At 38.3% G+C, this 19,527-nt stretch overlaps 1 protein-coding gene across 1 annotated transcript; it reads left to right on the top strand.

Annotated features, from left to right (window-relative positions):
- Positions 1-286: 286 nt before the first annotated feature.
- Positions 287-7,045, top strand: LOC136429370 (GFP-like fluorescent chromoprotein dsFP483). Its single transcript, XM_066419211.1, has 6 exons — positions 287-431; positions 2,881-2,973; positions 4,365-4,516; positions 4,951-5,050; positions 5,873-6,003; positions 6,834-7,045. The coding sequence occupies exons 1-6, from the start codon at positions 318-320 to the stop codon at positions 7,012-7,014; spliced, it is 771 nt and encodes a 256-aa protein (XP_066275308.1). The 5' UTR covers positions 287-317; the 3' UTR covers positions 7,015-7,045.
- Positions 7,046-19,527: the final 12,482 nt, after the last annotated feature.

The raw sequence follows: 19,527 nt of genomic DNA, 5'->3' as shown, positions 1-19,527 counted from the left end.
AAGCAATTTACAAATATTGATAGACATGCCTACGGGCAATTCTCTGCATCACGCTCCGTGATCGCATACCAAATGTTGAAATCAGAGCCAAACTCGGGCCAAAAAAGACCATCGTGGAAATGGTACAGACGAGAAGGCTGAGGTGGTTTCGACACGTCATAAGACGACCCCCCACAAACACTAGTGTACAAAGCCTACAGCCAGGAGTTCGCTACCCCCTGAACCCGGGGAAGACCACCAAAGAGATGGAAAGACCAAACAGTGGTATTCCAACTTGGCAATTCTAAAATTAAAAATAACTCCACCCACATTCCGACATGAAGTATATAAGAAAGTACCGATGCAGTGAAGATTCAGTATTAGTCTGGACGGACACCGCTGACAACCAAACAGCCAGTCAAGCAAAGAGATCTACGGAAAGTCCAATCATGGTAAGATATATCTTCTTAACATTTGATGATATATTTTTTCTCAAATTTCTTATTGCTTAGCCTTTTTAAGTATTATTGTTTTATTGTTATATTGGCAGTTTGCTGTAAGTGATAAGTAATCGTAACACAAAACAATGTGTAAGGCTATAGGAAAATGCAGCAACTGAATTTGTTGGTGAAAAAGACCTTAAGTGATGCTCCAATTTCTGTTATTTGCACGTTAATGTTTGTTTAGACTGCTACGCATCACTCAATCATGAACGACTTCATTTCAACTCAGAAAGGAGAGCTTGTAAGACGTTCTCTCTGGTAAAAAAGAATCCTTATCAGTTTCACAAGATATTAACTTAAGGAGGCAGCTGAAAGAATGCTGTTGTCCTGGTGCAAATATATGTCAAACATGGTGTACTGAAACCCTTCTGTTTGCAGCAAATGCATCGTATTTGGAAAACAATTTTCTACTAGTCCGATATTGAAAAAAGGAGTATACATCCTCTTGAAATGCGGTCGGCTTGGTCAGAAGGGCCAAACAGTTAATTCCATCCCCGGATACGACGATTCCGGATATCAACGGGCATCCTAGATCGTGAAGCCCGCTGGTTTGAACGGGGAGTTAGAGAAGCAATATATGAGAGGATGTACAATCCCGCCCTCAACAGGAAAGGGGGTCTACGCGTTGAACTTTTAGGAACTTGGGTTAGTGCACTGACCACCACCCACCACCCCCGGACGAACAACATTTAGTTAATACACTGAAACAACAGTAGCCAATTGAACTATTAGCATAAACCTTGTCTTGAATTAATCTTCTTTTGAAGACTACATCAAGACATCCTAAATTGCCTTAACCTCATTAACATATATATATTCAGAATTTTGGTATACATCTGGTTTCCCAGTCCTATCGTTAGTCACTGACGAAAGATAGTGATGCTGTCTGAAACGTCTGACTGTTTCAAAATTTTTTCCAGTTGCTTGAGTAACAGTTTTTGGGTATACCGTATTGTATTTCAGTAAAATAATTTGTTATCAGCAACGTGTTAACGCTCAACGTAAAGGATCATATATTTGCCAGAGCAAGCACGACCTAGTTATAGTTGGTAGGGTCCAGGGGCTTCTATTGAAGCCCGTGCCAAAATGATGAACTCAAATAAGGTCATAGGACTGAGGCTATGAGGCTTAGTGTTATATCAGTAGAGAAAAGTATATTCTAACGCCATAGTAAACGGTACGACTATGTTTGCTCAATTTCATCTTCCCTACGTCGCTTAAAATCAGAAAAGAGGAGCTGTATAAGATACTCTTTCTGGTAAAAACGTCTTTTAAATTAAGAAGTTATTGCAAATAGAGCTGTTGTTTTGGTGCAAATAGAATTGCCGTTTTTGTTATACTTTGTATATTGAATATCTGCCAAGCAAATACATCATCTTTGTAACAAAAATCATCCACAAACCTGATAAGGTCTTAAGACTAATCCAAAAAAAGGCATTTAACATCCCCTTGCATTACCGTTGCCTTTAAAACGGTCAAGTTCGTCAGCAAGTTAAAACATGATAGTTCACCCCATCCGCAGATACGACCATTCTGTATCGTATGTTCTCAAAATGATTATGGTAGCAGAAGCACTCGCTGTAAGCTCAACGTCAAACCTATAGGATTATAAATTTGTCAGCACGATCACGTCCTAGTTTAGAGTTCAGTGAATCCTTTGAAGCGGGTGCCAAAATAAAGAACTATAAAAAGGTTCCTGGCCAATTGTGGCCTTATTACTAAGTCAGCGGAGAAAGGTATGTTCCGAGGTCATGTTCATCAGACAAGTTCAACATAATGAATTTTTCGGAGTAGATCAGATATCACAGGCTTGGTCTTGGAGTACGTGGAATGATTTAACATCTAGCCTGTAGTTCAACCTTCCCTGCTATAGCCTTGCGGGGAGCGGAGCTTGGGTAGCGGACTAAAGCTAAAAAGGCTGGACTCCAGGCTATTAAACTTGCACAAGCCGGAATTATGCATGGGCCGACTATTAGGTTTGTACAGTACATGATTGACAGAAAAATCTTCGTGCATGCATTCAAGCCTATTAGGCATTTTTTCTTAAAAGATCAAGGAATACATCCTAAACTACGATGGACGTTCCAGCACAAACGCCAGTACACGCAGATATCTTGTAAAATAATTATGTTACTTTATTGATTTTTCACACATGCTTTTCTTACCTGAATATGAATATGAATATCATAACTGTTCCTTGTCTACCTATTAATGTGTTTTGTTTTAAATTTTAAACCTCGAATTTGAATTATTTTCTTTCTATGTTCTGTTGGTCAGAGAAATGCTTTCTACTGCTGCAACATCGATTTTCGTTCCTGTCTTACGTATTTGTTGAGTAAGATATTGCATTGCGTGTATCGATCAATTACAACGTATACGAATCCATGAATTTTTGCAGCCTCTCCCAGCGACCCACGAGTTACACGTCTATGGCTCCATCAATGGCCATGAATTCGACTTGGGTGGTCGTGGCACTGGAAATTCAAAGGACGTAAGTAGTACGCTATATATTCTAGATTCAGTAGCCTTGGGATGGTAGCATTATTGTTCTGTACTCAGCGTTAAACTAAGCTATCTTCATATCAAAAGTCATGGCGATCTGCTAACTCCTTTTTCAATTACTTGACTTCAAAGTCTCAAACAAATATACCCATGTAGTTCAAAAAATTCCAAAGGCCTCAAACATATACATAATCTTTACAAACTCAAGTCGTATATACCATCGAGATTCCGTTTAAAGGAACCAAAACCTTGCCCTGGGGAAGTCGTAAAGCGAGTGCTCCTACTGTGAGCTGCCCAGCAGGTTGAGGGCTGGATTAATCCCCCATAACCACATAAATTCATAAATGGATTAGATGTCTGCCAGCCTGGGACAATAGCAGGGACGGATTACCATAATAACTGTCAGAGAATTCAAACTTTTTTCTGTACTGGTTTTTCTATGAACAGTATCAAACCATGCAGAATGGCCCAGATATCAATCAAAAAGTCACATAATCCAAGGAAGTTTCAATCAGATAAGATCCCTTGGATAATCAAGACAATGCTATCTAAAACTTTCAGTTTGGGGGAAGCCAACCTTGTTCAAATTTTCAAACTTTCAAATCGACCCTGTCAACGTCGTGTTAGAGTGTCTAAATGGATATAAATTTCCAATGTCTTCCCAACATTAGCCTAGGTTGTGTGTCTAGAAATATGACTTGGGATTTTTTGCGTCTTCTTGTTGTTGTAACCAGCATAGAATAGGACTCTGTAGAACAGTACATATAACTGCTAGCCAATGTCTCAAAGCTAAATTGCAAGCCAGTGTTGTCATAACTTTATTTCGTGGCTAACTGTCCTTCAAGCTAACTTCTTTATGTGTAGCCATACTTCAAATTCTTATATGTTATCTATAGTATTCAAACATGACTTGAAGAGTAACTTGTACATGGTAAACTTTCTCAGCCAGGCCTCCACTGATGTGCACTGTACGGCTGCCAGGAGCATACTGAAGGCTGTAGTTTATATTATCCCGTATTTATATAGTTTTACTGGGGTCTTTAACCATTGTATGTCCCTTACACGAGACATAAAAACTAAGGGGGCTCACTATCTAATCATTTTACCATCATACCAATTATAACAAATGTCTATCCAAAACTTATCGAAATATGATGGTTTTAGGCTAAAAGGGTGGTATGAACCTAAGCAAGGGGCCAATTCTGGCCAGTGCACATACTACTTCTACTTGGTTATCAAATTAGCTAAAAAAAAGATAATTGTGTTTAAACTGGTGAGGAAAGAAAGTCCACCCTTTTTGAATTGTTCCATGTGACATGATATGAACTATATTTTGTTAACGTAGTCACCCACTAAGCCCAACTTTTTCTGCGTCTTTAGGGCTCTCATGAGATACAAGTGAAGTCCAACAAGGGTGCCATCGGCTTCTCCCCCTACATCCTCATCCCTAACCTCGCGTACGGCTTCTATCAGTACCTGCCCTTCTCTGACGGGATGTCGCCTTTCCAGGCCGCCATGGACAACGGTTCGGGGTAAGTGGTAGGAGTGCACAGGCCTGACTTATGGCGTCCATTCAATGGGACTCTTGCTTCATATTGAATATGTTGACTGGTGAGAATATTGGTACATGTGTATTTATTAAAAGTAGTATCTGTACTTTTATGGGACAGGATTTAACTGACATTATCATACAGCCAAATGGCGTTAACCAATAAGATTGGCGTAACCACGGATATTAGATATTTACTCAATTATAACCAATTATGAGCTTCCCTCACTCGGTGATTTATTCAGTAGTTATAGGGACCGATCATGGTTTATGACACCGTATACACAAAATAGTGGGTCATCTACCCTACAAAATATGAATATTTATTCACATTTGATGGCATTGTTGACGTACCTGGTAGTAAGTCGAATTTATTTATCTGTTTGTTTGTTTGTTTGTTTTGCTTGTTTATGTTAGGTACGTAGTTCATCGTACGATGCAGTTTGAAGACGGTGCCGTGTTAACTGCGAACTACCGATACTCCTACGACGGAAGCCACATCAAAGGAGAGTTCCACGTACGTTTTCTAAAATTCACCTTATAAATATGTTAACATTTACCGCCTCGAAAATTTTTAACCTGGATAATTCGTTCTTAATGAACATTAGAAAATATTTTAACTTATTACTACTTCATAAAGATGTTTTTACCTCACCTCAAAAATGTATTTTAACACCTCAAAATATATTCTAACTTTATTTCACTAATATTAACATCTGACTTGTTTTGTAACTCTTCTTCACGCGTTAAATACTGACTTTATTTCAAAATATTTTAGTTTAATTTCGGAAATGTTTTGAATTCAGCTCACTGGTTTGTTTTTATTAAATAAAAGATTAACTATGAACTTCACCTTTTCAAGTGCGAATACGATCTATCTTTATTCTAAAACCACGTTTCCACCCATGATATGATTTTATCTCACATGTGTTTTAAGTTTACTGTTGTTTGAAACATTATAATTTGAGTTTGGTGAAGACAAAAGGTTACAATGGTAAGCAACAACTCTAGAAAGAAGAAAACAAGGAATACAGGAAAGGAGATCTACGCATCGAACTTTCAGGCACTTGGGACAACGAGCTATCAAAGAAAGAACAAAGAACAGGAGCTAATTGGTTCATTTGCATACAACCTCGTCTTAACTTACTATTCTATTGAACAATCTGAAATTGTCTTCATTAAAATATCTATTCAGAGTTTTTGTATAAAACCTAGTTCTGCCGAAAGATAGCGGATGAGGTCTGAAATGTCTGTTTCAAAATTTTATCCAGCTGCTTGATAACTATTTTTGGCGTAATACAGATCCATTTCTCACATTTTCACACTCTTTATATTTTAGGTGGTAGGGAGTGGGTTTCCTGCTGACGGCCCTGTGATGACCAACTCTCTCACTGGACTGGATTGGAGCGTGACTAAACTGGTCTTCCCCAACGACAGCACGGCTGTATCCACCGTCGACTGGACTTGCACGTAAGAAATAATGTCAAGATTTGATTTTGAAAATATGTGTGTTTCAGTACATTATTTACTACATATGTTTGATTTTATTAAATTTTAATTGATAGCGTTTTGGTACCTTAGCTGTATGGGACGTGTTTGATTGCAGTTTTAATGGGTAGTGTTTCAGTAGGTTAGCTGTATAGGTTTGGTTTAATGTCAGTTGTAATGGATAGTTTTTCAGTACCTGAGCTGTATAGTTCTGGTTTAATGTCAGTTTTAATTGACAGTTTTTCAGTACCTTAGTTGTATAGGTCTGGTTTAATGTCAGATTTAATTGACAGTGTTTCAGTACCATAGCTGTATAGGTCTAGTTTAATGTCAGTTTTAATGGATAGTGTTTCAGTATCTGAGTTGTATATGTCTAGTTTAATAACAGCTTTAATGGATAGTGTTTTGCTAAATGACCTACAGTTTGGCTCAAATGTAGAGTGGGCAAATACACACAAACATTTTTTTCCAACTGTTTTTCAAATTTTCTGAATTCTCGGATTGCGGAATAGTCTTCTGCTGAAGATTCAGAAAGATTCTGAGTATTTGAATACTGAAATTATAATGATGCTTGGTTGTCCATACGCTGCTGGATGAATCCATGTTTGTTTGCGGGGGCAATTTTGGCCTTGGGTGATGAGCAAAGACTTTTTTTGGTGGAGGTGTTTTAGAATTGTCCAGTATTCAAATTCATGTATTATTTGATGGCAGTTTTAATGGATAACGTTTCAATACCTGAGCTGTATATACATATAGGCCCGGAGACGAGATGCATCGTGTCGTAACATGTTTTATGTCATCCTACCTTACAGCACTGCCAGTGGCAAGCGCTATCGCAGCACGGTGCGAACCAACTTCACCTTTGCGAAGCCGATGGCAGCCAACGTGCTACAGAAGCAACCGATGTTCGTGTTCGCTAAGACGGATCTGAAGGCCTCTGAGACAGAGTTTACCTTAAAGGAGTGGCTTAAGGCTTTTCATGATGCCATGTAATGTGTGGCTTAAGCAGTGATTTTTTTAATTTTTAATTTTTTTAATTGTTCATTGACAAGTTTTTTGTTTTTCAACACAATATTTTCCACCGTATCATCAATCATCCTAATATCTTATTTAGACTCTTCAAAGTTATACGAAACGTTATTAAAATTCCATTGCCACTGCTTTGAAGAAAAGAAAACAGTTTGCCCATGTATTCTTTTTGTATGGCACCATATTCGACATATACCAAACCAATATTTTCTGATGCTATTTTCATATTACTGGTTTCCAGTATTGACGGTGTCTTCCTTACCAGGAAAATATAATCTAAGATAGTGGACAAATTTCTGAACCGGTTTCCTGTAATTTATAATAGCATCATGCATTCTAACACATTTGATAAAACCATCCAAAGGATTCGTATAAGAAAGGTCTCGACTGTTGATTTTTCCTTTCTGTTTGCTTTAAGCTTTGAGTTCGATAATTGTAAAAGAGGCATTACTATGGTAGCGTTAAATATAGTTGTCACTTTGGCAACGGGTACTGAGCTACCATACAAGTGTCATTTTATGCATCTCTTGAATACCAGTACACAAATAAAAGCTTGTTGGCTGTAATATTGCGTGTTGGTGTTTTAATTCTTATTACAATGTCTATGATCTCTGTTCTTAATCGTTTGACATACCAACTTGCTTTTATCCATTTTCTCGCGTTAGAGCCTAGTGGATCAAAGATTCACTTTCAGTTAGACTACTTCATATAGATATTAATCATCACTTGAAGCCTTTATCGATACGTTTACAGCCCTGAAATATATTTGGAAACGATTATGTTTGATGTCTAAATCATGACGTAGTATATATATGTGTTCTACGTCATTATTTCGTGGTTAGTCAAGATATGTTAAAGCGGCACAGAATCACGACGCTTTAGATAAGTGCGTTCCACGTCAGCACTTGAAGGGTTTCCGGCCGCCATTGCAGGTTGAGGTTGAAGCGGCCCTCCGCAGGACTTCAGTAGTGCTCCTCAGGTCGCGTAACAGGCCCCTACCGTCCCTCAGCACGGAACGGTGCCAGTCTTCTGATCCAGACTTCACCTGCAGACGACAACAAGAAAATAGACAGACCATAAACATTCGTGATTTACACATGTAGTACCTTCTTCCAGTGAATCTCCGTCATATCTTATCTATCAGTAGTTGTACCAACTCTGACCTACCCACCTCAATTCTTGATTGATGATGTTATTTACGCCACAAATAAAGTTAAACGGTTACAAAGGCTATAAAGTGAAAAACCTTTTTGGCGAAAGTATGCCGTATTTTCTGAATCCATACGTACGTTTCGCGTCTCCTCGACCTTACGGTTGTATTGATCCCTCATGGCAGTGTCCACAGTAATAAACTCGCCAGCAAAAGCCATGCAGTGTGATAACTTCTTTCTCTTCCGCTGAAGACTGTTCACCTGTCCAGTATGAGAATGAAAAAGAGGGTTATACAAGCATTAGTCCCACAGAAAGAGGTATTATTTATCCCTGCTCCGCAAGGTGGAGGGGGAGGCAGGAAGATCTACACAAGTCTTGTCCTAGTCTCGTGTTCTCGCGAGAATAGGTCACTCCTAGTCTCGTGTTCTCGCGAGACTAGGTCACTCTATGATAACGATGTACGGTCGACATCGAAAATTTGGAGGTTAGCGATTGCTACCTTTATAAAGTCACTGATAGAAGAATATTTCAGTAACTCGCCCAATGAAAAGGATTGAAAAACAAATTTAAACTTACGTCAAAATTTACAACGTTCTTTTGTACCTTAGCATTTTTTTAAATATACTGTCACGTACACAAGTGCAGATATGTGTTGTGTCTTAACAACTACAGTCAGTATTGTATACCTGTCAGTAAAAAAAAAAAAAGTACATGTGTCCGTAGATCTCAACAAGCCATCTACACTATCGACAGCTAATAACTTGAACTATTTCTTTTTTTTACAGAAGTAGGCAACTTTGATTCGGTTGTATGGATGACATCAGTTGAGGACGCCGAAATTGACTCGATCATAAAAAAAAACCTTGGCAAAAATTTGTCTTCATTATGGTTTCAGGCAGGAAGGTTAAACAGCTGGCCAAACAGAAAGAGTGCGGTATACCAAGCAAAGGGTTTTTATTTTTGTTGTTTCACAGCACCTTCTTTGACGTTAAGATTGAGTATGCCATTCTATGACATTTGTATCCGTTTTCATATGTTCTTTTCTTTTTCCTTTAACGACATATATTTTCTTATAGCGCAGCTTTTTTGTACGACTTTTAGTATGGTCGTAAACTTTTGTATAGAAAAAGCCCGAAAATTCATGCGCTCACCGATGTTATCCATATAATCAAATCAACACGGCCTTCGTTGAAAAACTAAGAAAAATGACATGTAATCACCAATCTTTTGGCGATGTCACCGTAGGTGTCCATGGCCTCTACCTGTTGATACAGTTTGCGGTAGACGATTCGTGGTACGGTTTTCCCATTTCTTCTCAGGTGTCGTCTGATCTCCTCCATAACGTTTTTGAAGACTCTCAGCTCAGTTAGCAGGAGTTGCATACGTTCTATTGGCTGTGTTTGGAAGATGGAAAAAAAGAATGAGAAAAAGAAAGAAAGAAAGTGGAATTTACATTCACGAAAAAGACATTTCGATTTACGACGGTATTTTCATCTTTACTATAGAACTAATGTATTGAAGTTATATACTTTAGATAATGATTTTTCTTTACCTCTGTGTTTTTTATTATGTCCTTGCTGTACAGCAGTTTGGAGTCTCCCAAGTTTCCAGGTGTCAGGGTCACGTTGTTCTAGTAGAAAATACAAAGCAGATGCTATACGCTGTACCGTTAAATATCTTAAATGGGCTTATCTTATTCGCGGGGCCGCCCAAATTGTGAATGAGTGTGACTTTACATGTTTCAAGTTCCCCATTGTTCCTATTTGAAAGACATTACATATCTTTCAATCCCGTAAAAATATGATGGTTGCAATTATATGAAATACTGAAAAGTAAGAAAACTATGATTGTGTCAATGCGTAAAAAACAGCCCGAAAAGCATATCAACGCACCAGCGCCGCCTTGCAATTTAGCTAGGACTGCATAAAAATGATTCAAAAGCAGACACTTACATATAGGCGAACTATGGACCTCTGTCGCCTTGCCATGAGATCTAAAGGGCCATTGGTCCTGTTGACGAGTTTGCAGGTGACGTAGGCAGGATTTTTCCTCATTGTTTTGCGCGGTCTTTTTCTGGCTTCAACCGTTGTGAAGGGTAGGGCTATGGTTGCCACACACAATACCACAAGTAGACTCACGTGCGCTAAGCGAATGAACTTCTGTAACAATATATGATTTGTACAAAGTCACAAATTGAGTTTTAGACAGAACATTAGTCAACGGTTTAAAAACACCACAGAACATTAAGGGATTTCAGATATGCGAAGTGAATACGTATTGATAGCTATTTGTGATGCGTCATGCGGAAGTTCCAGTTGTATCGCACAGAAAGCGGATACAACAACAGTGCTCACGACAAGAAAGAAAACTGATTTCTTTATGCTAGATATTTAAGCTGGTATAATTGAGCAACCAAAGAACTCATTAGTAATTTTACATCGATAAAGATTCGAATCATCCTTTTACATGATGAATCGTGTTCTAATTACATGTTTAAAAACTCACAGGTGATACAAGTCCATCTTAAAGAAAGGAAGGAAATTGGCTGAAGGTGAAAAAACCACAACAAGAAATACCATAGTAATATAGAAATTACAGATTCTCACCTGAGAAAGCATTGTGATCAACTTCTTTCTCCACCAACGACGCTATAGAGTCCTGAACTTGATTTTGTCGTTTTATACAACAACTTGGTGTATTTTTAAACATTAAACGCGTATGCATCCTTCTAAATCTTTTTAGAAAAATGTCGGGGGAATTTTAGAGGGCTTGGTCATAACTCTAAGTGGATAATACTCCTTAAAATCACTTCTAGATTCACCGACTGCATGGTGTGGTAGACGTATTGTGCGTAATTTCCCAAAACCATTTATTCACAGAAACAACGTAGGGTTGAAACAAAAAGTTGAACAAGATACAGCTGCAGCCACCCAAACAACTGAGTATTCAAGTGTGCGTAAAATACACATTTAGCCAATAAATGAAGATCAAATATAATTTTTCGTCAAAGATTTTCCCTAAGGTCTATTCAAAACTACACTCTGTCTGGTTATATTACGTGGCTGCTAGTTCTGGAAAAATTAATGTTGTTTGTGTTTCCTAAAACGGCTCTGAAAAAATAGGGTTAATGCCCTCTGTTTTACATTTTTTACTATTGTTTCACAGAACGATACTGGAACCGAAGAAGGAACCGGTACAGTTCATTTTGGGACCAAGTGACTTAAAGCAAAGTGTTACCTCCACCGCATAGTTTCTAATCGTTCAGTAAACAAACAACTAAAAGAACGTTTCATTGTAAAATAACAAAAGTAGCTCTTCTTTTCACATAACGTCGTACTACTGTCGGTTAGTCTATAAACTCACTATGACACAATACTCCGCTAATAATATTACCAAAAGAAAGTGAATGTTAAATAAATAACGTCATAGCGAATGTAATTATGATTATCTAATGTCATGATAGTTGGTCATTTCTGAGAAATATATCCTGTAAGAGGGTAGTATATGCTGTTTTCCATTTATATAATTAGAAACGCTCTTTACAGTACAACTGATGTCACATCTATCCGAGATTACTGACGCAATATCTTAAATTTCTTTCACATGCCTTTAAGTGGCTTTGATCAATACAAATAGAGACCACAGTGCTTTGCACACTAATCGGTTCCGTAAATTTCTATTCATGTGAACCGAAACCGTGCAAACCCGCTAAAGCAAAGGTGAAAGAAGCTACCACCTGCTGTTCAGCAATCCTTTCCGGAATTAGGCAAACTAAAATACCTAAGTTCCCAGCTGAGAAGGACACGTAACACCAATTTCCTTATCTTGAAATAAATTAAAGGAGTCCTAAATTCCAGAGGGGGATGGGAGTTTATTTGCAATAGATGATAATTTTAAGAAGTATTAAAATGAATACTTTTTACAGTATACGATAAAATACCCACTAGTCCAGTGACAATCAAAAGGTATACAGTATTTTACTCAATTCCCCAGGTGACCGTCTATTTTCTAATTAATCACAATAATCAACGTCAGTCTATGGCTTAATCAAATGTGTCTGACAAGGCCTGACAAAAGGTAGGTTGCAAAAAGAATTTCAGGGGCGATAGGAAAAATTCGTCTTGCTATGTGTTCTTTTATATTCTCTTATTAACAAATGGCCTTCTAATTGTGCTTATCGCCCCTCATTTATGCACAAAACTTGATGAAGGAAGTGTAGGTAGGGTCTGCACGGGTTTATTGGTATCATATTGTTAAAAGAATACACTTTATGTAATTCAACAAGTGGAATTCTGTAAAAAGTCGGCTGATTACATATTCATTAATACATAATCTATCGGAAAATAACACCCCCTACTAGCCTTTAGTACTCCTTTAAGTGTGGGTACCTCGCTTTCGTTATTCTAAAGGCAAAAGCTTCGATCGGCAGGGTGAGGAGTGAACTCGAGTTTTAATTCCCTCTCAAGGTGAGAAACGTTAAAGATCGCGGCCACTCCAGAAGGGAAACGTTAACCTAGCCCTGTCAACAGAAACCTGTTTCACATTGCTTTTGTCATCATTTTGGATACTACCATAGCCACTGGTATATCTGCTTGGAGATTCTAATCCCACTGCATCAACTACCTAAGCCAACAAATCCACAGATAAATCCAAGGCCATGCATTTGAGCCAAAGGGAATCTGTTGGAGCTAATGTAAAATGCATAAGGCCATGGTATAAGCTGTGGGTAATACAACTACTTAGAGATTATAATCCCACTGCACGCACTTCCCAAGCCAACTCTGTTATATTTGAGCCAATGTATTTAAGTAAATCTGTTTGGCCATGGTGTAAGCTGTGTGGAGTAATGCTAAGCCTGAACTCATTTTTGTACTTTGAGAACCACCTGCCACTGGATATAAGTTTGACGTCATGCAAAGCTACCAGGTGGTCCAGTGGATTTCCTAAGGCTCAAATCTCCACTATACAGAAATCTGGATTTTTCTTTGAAGACATGAAACTCTCTCAACTTCTGGCGTATTTCGCATAGGAATATTTGTTGTTGTTTTTTCGGCTGGGTATGACATAAATAAAATACAACTTGCTTGCTTATTTGCTACAACTGCTACAGTGAATTTCCTTACGATCCATTTCTGCTATACGGCAATCGCCGAATGACCGAAAGGATTTTGTTTTTATTAAACAACAGAAGAATACACAAAACACAGAGGTGATGCAGTCTAGCTATTGCTTATATTAAACATCACCTGTGAAAGGATTTTTTAATCCTTGATTTTATAACTAGAATATGATGCAAGATTTAGAAGTATGATTGAAAGACAAAAAGACAAAACGTTTCAATCCATGAAATTCACTGCTTTATATGTCAAATCTTTGGCCCCTCATCAGTTACAGCACTAGTAGAAAGCGGTTGTAACAACTACTTTACACTCCTGAAAAGTGCTGCAACAGTTTTGAAGAGCATTGAAATGTTCATGTTCTATTTCAAGGGGGCAAGCTTTCCATTTTAACTGTTTTACTATCATTTCACAGAACGGAACTGCTAGCGAAGAAGGAACCATTTTATCTCAGCTTGCGACGAAGCAACGTAAAGCAAATATGTACCATCCTCACGTTGTTTCTATCGTTTAGTAAATAAATAACTGGAAAAGACGTTCAATCCTATATAGTGACAATTTTCCTTCCCTAAGCACGGCATCATAGCCGCTACAATAGGTCTTTCATTATAGCCATGGCTTTTCTCACGTTTATAAATTCTGTATAATAAAAGTGTTGCATGATTTTCAGATTTGTGTCAGATTCTCGGTATTTGTAAGGTACCGACTTCGGGTAGACGTCACACGTTCAGGCGACTCCCGGGTGATTGAAATTTCGATGACTTTCACCAAGCACACTTATATCGAAAAGAGTAGTCGTCCTTCCTGGTGTGAATAAGTCTATTAGACGTACTGTGCCATGGAGTCCTCAGCTTAATGAGGTTGAGCACATACATAAAGAAGAAGTCATTGTCTACGTAAAACATCTGATACTACGTATTATGTAATACATGGGCCGAGAAAACGTTCGATACAGGTGTTCCGCATCGTGTGATAATTTTCCGTATCACATGGGGTTCTAGTTGTATCACGAGGGCTTCCATAGAATTTTAAGAGTGTATTTCGAGTGCGCCGGTTGCGCCGCCGGTCGAAAATTCGTATACTTGAGGTTAGAATCAATGTTGTTAAAATTTATTGTTCGAGGGCACAATACTCTCTCAAATTCTGGTGCAATTCGTATAGAAAGGTGTGTTTTTGGGTGGGTATGACATAAATGAAAAACAACACGGTGTATTCTGCATCACCATCGGCCCCGGCCCTCCCACTGGTCGCATCGCCCTTCGGCCGTCGGGCGATACAACGCGCGGTCGGGACGGTACCTCGGGCGATGCGGAATACATTTGTATTCTGTATTTGCATCGCAATATGGGGAGCATGTCGTATCCACCTAATTTTTCGAACCCCTTCTTCCTCCCCAAATCATTAAGCTAAATACACCTATAGTTGTATCTACAGCATGTGACATTGCATCAATGATTTATGTTTTGTTTTTTTCTTTTCTTTTCTAATCCATTCTACATATAGTCATATGAGACGAACAGTCTGAGGTGATGACTAATCATGTATACGTTCGTGTGTGCTCGTCTGTGTGTGGATTAACCGAATGAACTTGAGAAGACCTGAGTTAATTGTTTTGATATTCAGTATGTGGGCAGATCTTGACGACGCCTGACAATTTATGGGTTTTGAACCATCTTAAGCGACTTGTTACGGTGCTGCAATTAAACGTCCGATGTTGAAAAGTTGTTCTGCAGTCCATTTTGATCTTTTAACTTTACTATATGTAAAATAGGTACTAGGTATATGTAAAATAGGTAGGAATATGTAAAATCGGTAGGTATATGTAAAATTGTTCGGACTCCATTTATGATACACAGTTTTACTCTATAGTGCAAAAACACAATATACACGCTGTCGATACCAATCGTTACATCTGTTTAAAAGATTTGATTTAATCAAGCATCTCTTTAGCAGTGAAATTACAACATGTTGAAAGAAAATACTTTCCTTCAAATTGAAGAATAGTCATTATGCTAATCATACAAACAGAATGCCGTAGATACTGTTCTATTCTGCTTTTAAATCCATCTTATTACTAGCACCTTTCTACTATTATGAGCAAAACTTCTCATCTCGCTACATAAAATTAACAGATTCTATCAACTCCTTAGTCTTAAACATTTAAGATGTAACATCTTAAGTTTACTACTTGCAGATCTAGAGCAATCAATCAATCTTGAAGTACATGTATATGAAATTATCTTTATCACCATTAAACGGTGTCACTTTATATCCAAATGTTGGATACTCCCTGGTTAATGTCGCTATAATTAACAATACAGTCTGCAAAATACATTTCCTCTTGTATTCCTTACCCCCCCTCCCCATACCAAATGGTTGAAATTGTGATTGTTCAAAATGGAGCTTGCTGATTGGTTTTCGCAACTAATCTCATACCTGGGATAGTTTCTGTGTCAGTTGCAAAGGATGCGGGGTAATCTTTTGACAAACGTCAAATCTTGTCCCGTTTCAACAAGACGGTGCCCACTTGACAGATCTATATTGAAGATATTTGGGAGACCTCGAAAATCTATCTTGGGGAGTCCTTGAAGATCATGATAGGATCACAAAGATGATTTTAAACTCATTTTGAACACGAAGGATATTATTGAGAGCTCACCAAAAGGCTATGGGGAAATATTTTAACATTTTGAACGCTTAGCGGTTTTACTAGTGGCTTTTGAACTCCCCATCTAATATCGGTTTTAACGATCATGGCTTTTGAACTCCCCATCTAATATCGGTTTTAACGATCATGGCTTTTGAACTCCGCATCAAATATCGGTTTTAACGATCATGGCTTTTGAACTCCCCATCTTATATCGGTTTTAAGGATCATGGCTTTTGAACTCCCCATCTAATATCGGTTTTAACGATCATGACTTTTGAACTCCCCATCTTATATCGGTTTTAACGACCATGGCTTTTGAACTCCCCATCTAATATCGCGATCGGTTTTAACGATCATGGCCTTTGAACTCCCCATCTTATATCGGTTTTAACGATCATGGCTTTTGAACTCCCCATCTAATATATTACAGCAGACTGTGCTGGTAGTTTTGCGACATGTACACAGGATTGTAAATTTTCACTGTTTTTGGTTTCTGGACACTTGAACATGTCTACTACTTGGGACAGGATACAGCTTTTCCGTAGCACTCGCTGGCTTCACGAGCGGCGATTCTGAACGTCTCCAGGACCGACGTGACATCATAGCCACGTGATCCGTGGGTCAGTTTCGTGACGTCATCCAACAGCCCCATGTGCAAGACGCCGAACTTCTTGCGAGCTTTCCCACGTAGCTTCTCAAAAGGCCTCCTCACCTGTGATGATAGAATGATATAGATTTAAAAAAAATGTTAAGTCATATTGCCTCAGTCACATTTTCAAGTATAATTCTCAAGGGGTGTAGCTTCAAACGGAGCTGGGGGTAGGGGGTCATCTAGTTTCCAAGGCATGCATATTTCCAAACCAATGCCCCAAACAAAAGTTGTCATACGTTGTATCTTATAGTTAACATACAACTGTCGAACAATAATCATCATTGGCTCCAAACTGCACATCTCAAAATTAAACCAATATTTTAAGACATTTATTGCCTAAATATATTGCTTACTTACGCTTCGTTTCATTTTTCTGACGACTTTTTTCATCTTCCTCTTGTAACGACTTTGAACGTCAGCGAATTCTTCCTCGCTCAGGGACTGTGCAAAGGAAAAGCACTCAGAAGCTGTCTTCTCTATGGCGTCGACAATGTTATCGAGCTGCAGACACAATAACAAAATACCGGTCAATGTCGAGAGACGGGGGGCGATATAGACTTCCGACAACCTTTGACCTTGTGCTTTTATTCATTGGTTCAGCATGTACATGCCAGGGTTGCCCAACTAGCCGGATGCTATTACTAGGGGCAAATCTATGTGCGTTCATAGGACTGTAGGTTTTTGAACCACTCATACCGAGAAGGACCCCTACTCTTTTTGATGGGTGCAATGGGTTCTTTGTTTAATAACGTGCTCCAGGTGTGGCTCTCCTCAAACACGGGACCTTGTGTCCACATAACACTTCAGAAAAGTGACGTGTGCTGAGCAATCCGGACCGAAGTCACACTTTAGGAAACTCTAGGACTGTTTTTGTTACTCGCACTTTTTGTGTAAGAGTAAAGTCGACTATGTTTTTTTTTTAATCATGCTACAAACACAGTAGAACGTGTGTGCCAATGGACAAGATCGATTTCGTGATTTTTTTTTTTTACGTTTGAGACTAATATATTCAATTGATGTTATCTTAATCATGCTTAGGTGGAGTATTGATATATCTTGATTATTGAATTTACTTACATGAGTGCTAAGGGAACGCTTCCTCTTCTGTAACGACTCGACAAGCTTGCCCAGGCTCATTTTCATCTCTGCGTCGTCAGCAACAATAGAACTCTTCTCAAGATTGCTTAGAACTTTTGCGGCGACCCCCATCTCCTCTAACATCAGCTGTAGCCTTTGAAATGGCTGTAGAATTTCGAATTGCGAAAATGACTCTTAAGCACTGTTTTGATTAAACAAAAACAAATATAAATATTCCATTTGATACCGATAACAATAGGGATGAATACACCTAACAGTCACTTTTATTAGTAAGTCAAAAATCAATAAATATTCATATCTAGGTTGCTAAGTCTAACTCAGTGACTAGTTTGATACGATTGGTAGGTCATTTTCAAGTGAATTTTTTTGTTATGTTTATCACAACCATAGTTGGGGATGTAGACTCATTCACGTTTAGGACGGACTTCTCCTTGCGTCAACGCCACCTATCAGTAAGGAGTAGCTGCGTTTAATACAAGTCAAATTAGGCAGCTAACAGCAGCCGGATCGTAAGTTAGAAAATGTGACTGTGACGCGCAGTTTTGAAACTGAATTATGAATTCATTTTTGACCTCTGGTGAGATTTTTTTTTTCTGGCGATAACAAAGCCAGAATAGTTAACGTTGAATGAACTGCCAAGGGGGTAAAGTCTACCATGGTCGAATTCTAATTTTAAACTCAAATACGTACATCAGTGCCGTTCATGTCCACTTTGTTGATCAACAGGGAGTCTTTCCGCCTTCTGAAGTGTTTTGGTTTAATCTTGACAACCTCTTGAAGAGCGTTGGTCTGAAAAGAACAAACACCTGGGTAATGTACAGCTGCTAAACAATGTACAAATAAAGACGAGATAAACATAATTTAAGAAAATCACGAAATGATAATAAATTAATCCTCAATGAAATATTGATGCTTTTTTTTTAATTACTTTATTTCATTTCGAAATTTGTGTTATAAAATCGCTGCAATTTTCAAAAAAAATGATTAAGTTTCTTATATAGATTTTATAATTTGGTAAAAAAACTATCAAAATGCCCTTTTTTCAGGCAGTACATGTATTACATTGCTAGTCCAGACAAGTACGCCCAAAGGAAGATGTAAGGCAAAGCTAAGGAAGGCAGCTTTGCACTGATTGAAGTCGAGTCTATGTACATTCAAAGGCTGAGAACGTTTAAAAAATACATGTATGTAGGAGATCGGAATTAGGACAAAGTGCATATTCTCAAAGCTTATGTTTCTATTAGTCGAAAATTTCGTCAGAGTTTGTAGACAGCGAAAAAGCTGTTCTAATATGATTGAGTGGAGGGCGCGAGTGACGCACATTGTAATGCATTTATTCAATAATATGGAAACAATTTATAACATAAAAGTCCTGTCTTCCAGCGCCGCATCATAAAATGAGGTTTTAACGTTGTCTCATGAATAGAATGACGGAAATGTAATCAATGAACCTCGGGCTTTCCGTATATAGCTAACGTACATGCCTGCGATAATACTTTGAAAGCAAGACCTTTATGTGAGACTTTATAAAGATTAATAAAATTGCATGGGGTCCGGGTGCGCGATTAAGCTTATAATAGAAAGGTAAAACAAGGTTGCATTCTGCTTCCATGTCAATATTCACCAAAAAAATACCAGTTTTTACGAACCGACACCAACAAGCCACCCCCCCCCCCCCACACACACACCCCATCACCCCTCCTGTTCCCAGGTCAGTGTGCGCAGTAACAACTGTTACATTTCCATTTTTATCCCTTATTAGAAAGCATCGATTAGAAACTTCTCCGAAATCTTTTTTACTGAAGATA

This window comes from Branchiostoma lanceolatum, chromosome 3, assembly GCF_035083965.1.
Source record: "Branchiostoma lanceolatum isolate klBraLanc5 chromosome 3, klBraLanc5.hap2, whole genome shotgun sequence".
NCBI lineage: Eukaryota > Metazoa > Chordata > Leptocardii > Amphioxiformes > Branchiostomatidae > Branchiostoma > Branchiostoma lanceolatum.
The sequence above is the reverse complement of the archived record's forward strand: the minus strand, read 5'-3'. Positions and strand labels throughout refer to the sequence as shown.